The 806-nt window shown below is 70.0% G+C and overlaps 1 protein-coding gene and 1 long non-coding RNA gene across 2 annotated transcripts in view; one reads left to right on the top strand and one right to left on the bottom strand.

Annotated features, from left to right (window-relative positions):
- The window catches only part of RIN3 (Ras and Rab interactor 3), a 146626-nt gene extending 145826 nt beyond the window's left edge, over positions 1-800 (bottom strand). Inside the window, 1 exon segment of the mRNA XM_027774708.1 lies at positions 705-800. Within this exon segment, the coding sequence (XP_027630509.1) occupies positions 705-748 (44 nt within the window). The 5' untranslated portion in view covers positions 749-800.
- LOC106735644 (uncharacterized) overlaps positions 129-806 on the top strand; it is a 12400-nt gene continuing 11722 nt past the window's right edge. The window contains exon 1 of the long non-coding RNA XR_001370926.1: positions 129-381. This is a non-coding gene — a long non-coding RNA (uncharacterized LOC106735644). The remainder of the gene's footprint in view (positions 382-806) is intronic.

Genomic DNA, 806 nt, shown 5'->3' with positions numbered 1-806 from the left:
GCCTCCTCCGCGCCCGGGTCCCGGCAGGCAGGCCGAAAGCCGTGCGCCCTGGACCCTACCCAAGCACCAGGCTCGGTTAGGCGGGTCCGAAGGTCGCCTTCCGAGGCGGGCTAGAGAGGCGGGGGAGGGGATCCCGGTGGGCCTTCAGCCCAGGCGGTGGCTCAGCTGCTGGGCTGCGGGCTCCAAAATTGCGGGACCCGGATCCCCCACCTCATGCCTGGCCGGGCCCCAGAACCCCAGGACGCGCGAGAGGGCTTGGGCAGAGTACTGCGTGCATCAGGCTGCCGGGGCCCGGACCGCGCGTGTTTGTAGCCTACATTCAGGTCAGACTGGAGCACAGGAAGGGGGCCGCGTCTACACCGGCAGCACCAGCTCTGACAGGTAGAAACGCATTCTCTCGTAACCCGCCCGCCCAGCGCGCTGGTTCTCAAAGGGGCAGTGTCTTGCTTGAAAATTGAGCCGAGTCGTCTGGTCCTTGTAGAGTCGCCAGGGCCGCCCCCTCCCGCAGAAGAGGGGTCTGGCATCGGCGTAGCAGGGGCGTTAGTCTCACCACCCCACCCCGCCCCCCGAAGCCCCGCAGCCATTGGTCCCTCCGGAGCTCCGAGGACGCTCGGGCGCAGGGAAGTGGAGTGGGACAACCAGGACGCCAGCCTAACGGGGAACGTGGGCGCTCGGAGCGAAGAGAGGGCAGCTGTCGGACTTACCCCGCTGGGTCCCCGCGCGCAGGCGACCCTGCCCGTCGGATCATGCCGCCGGCAGCTCGCGGCCGGGGCACGCAGGGGCTCAGGCGCGGCGGCGCGCGGATC

This window comes from Tupaia chinensis, unplaced genomic scaffold, assembly GCF_000334495.1.
Source record: "Tupaia chinensis unplaced genomic scaffold, TupChi_1.0 Scaffold000469_1, whole genome shotgun sequence".
NCBI classification, from domain to species: domain Eukaryota; kingdom Metazoa; phylum Chordata; class Mammalia; order Scandentia; family Tupaiidae; genus Tupaia; species Tupaia belangeri.
The sequence above is the reverse complement of the archived record's forward strand: the minus strand, read 5'-3'. Positions and strand labels throughout refer to the sequence as shown.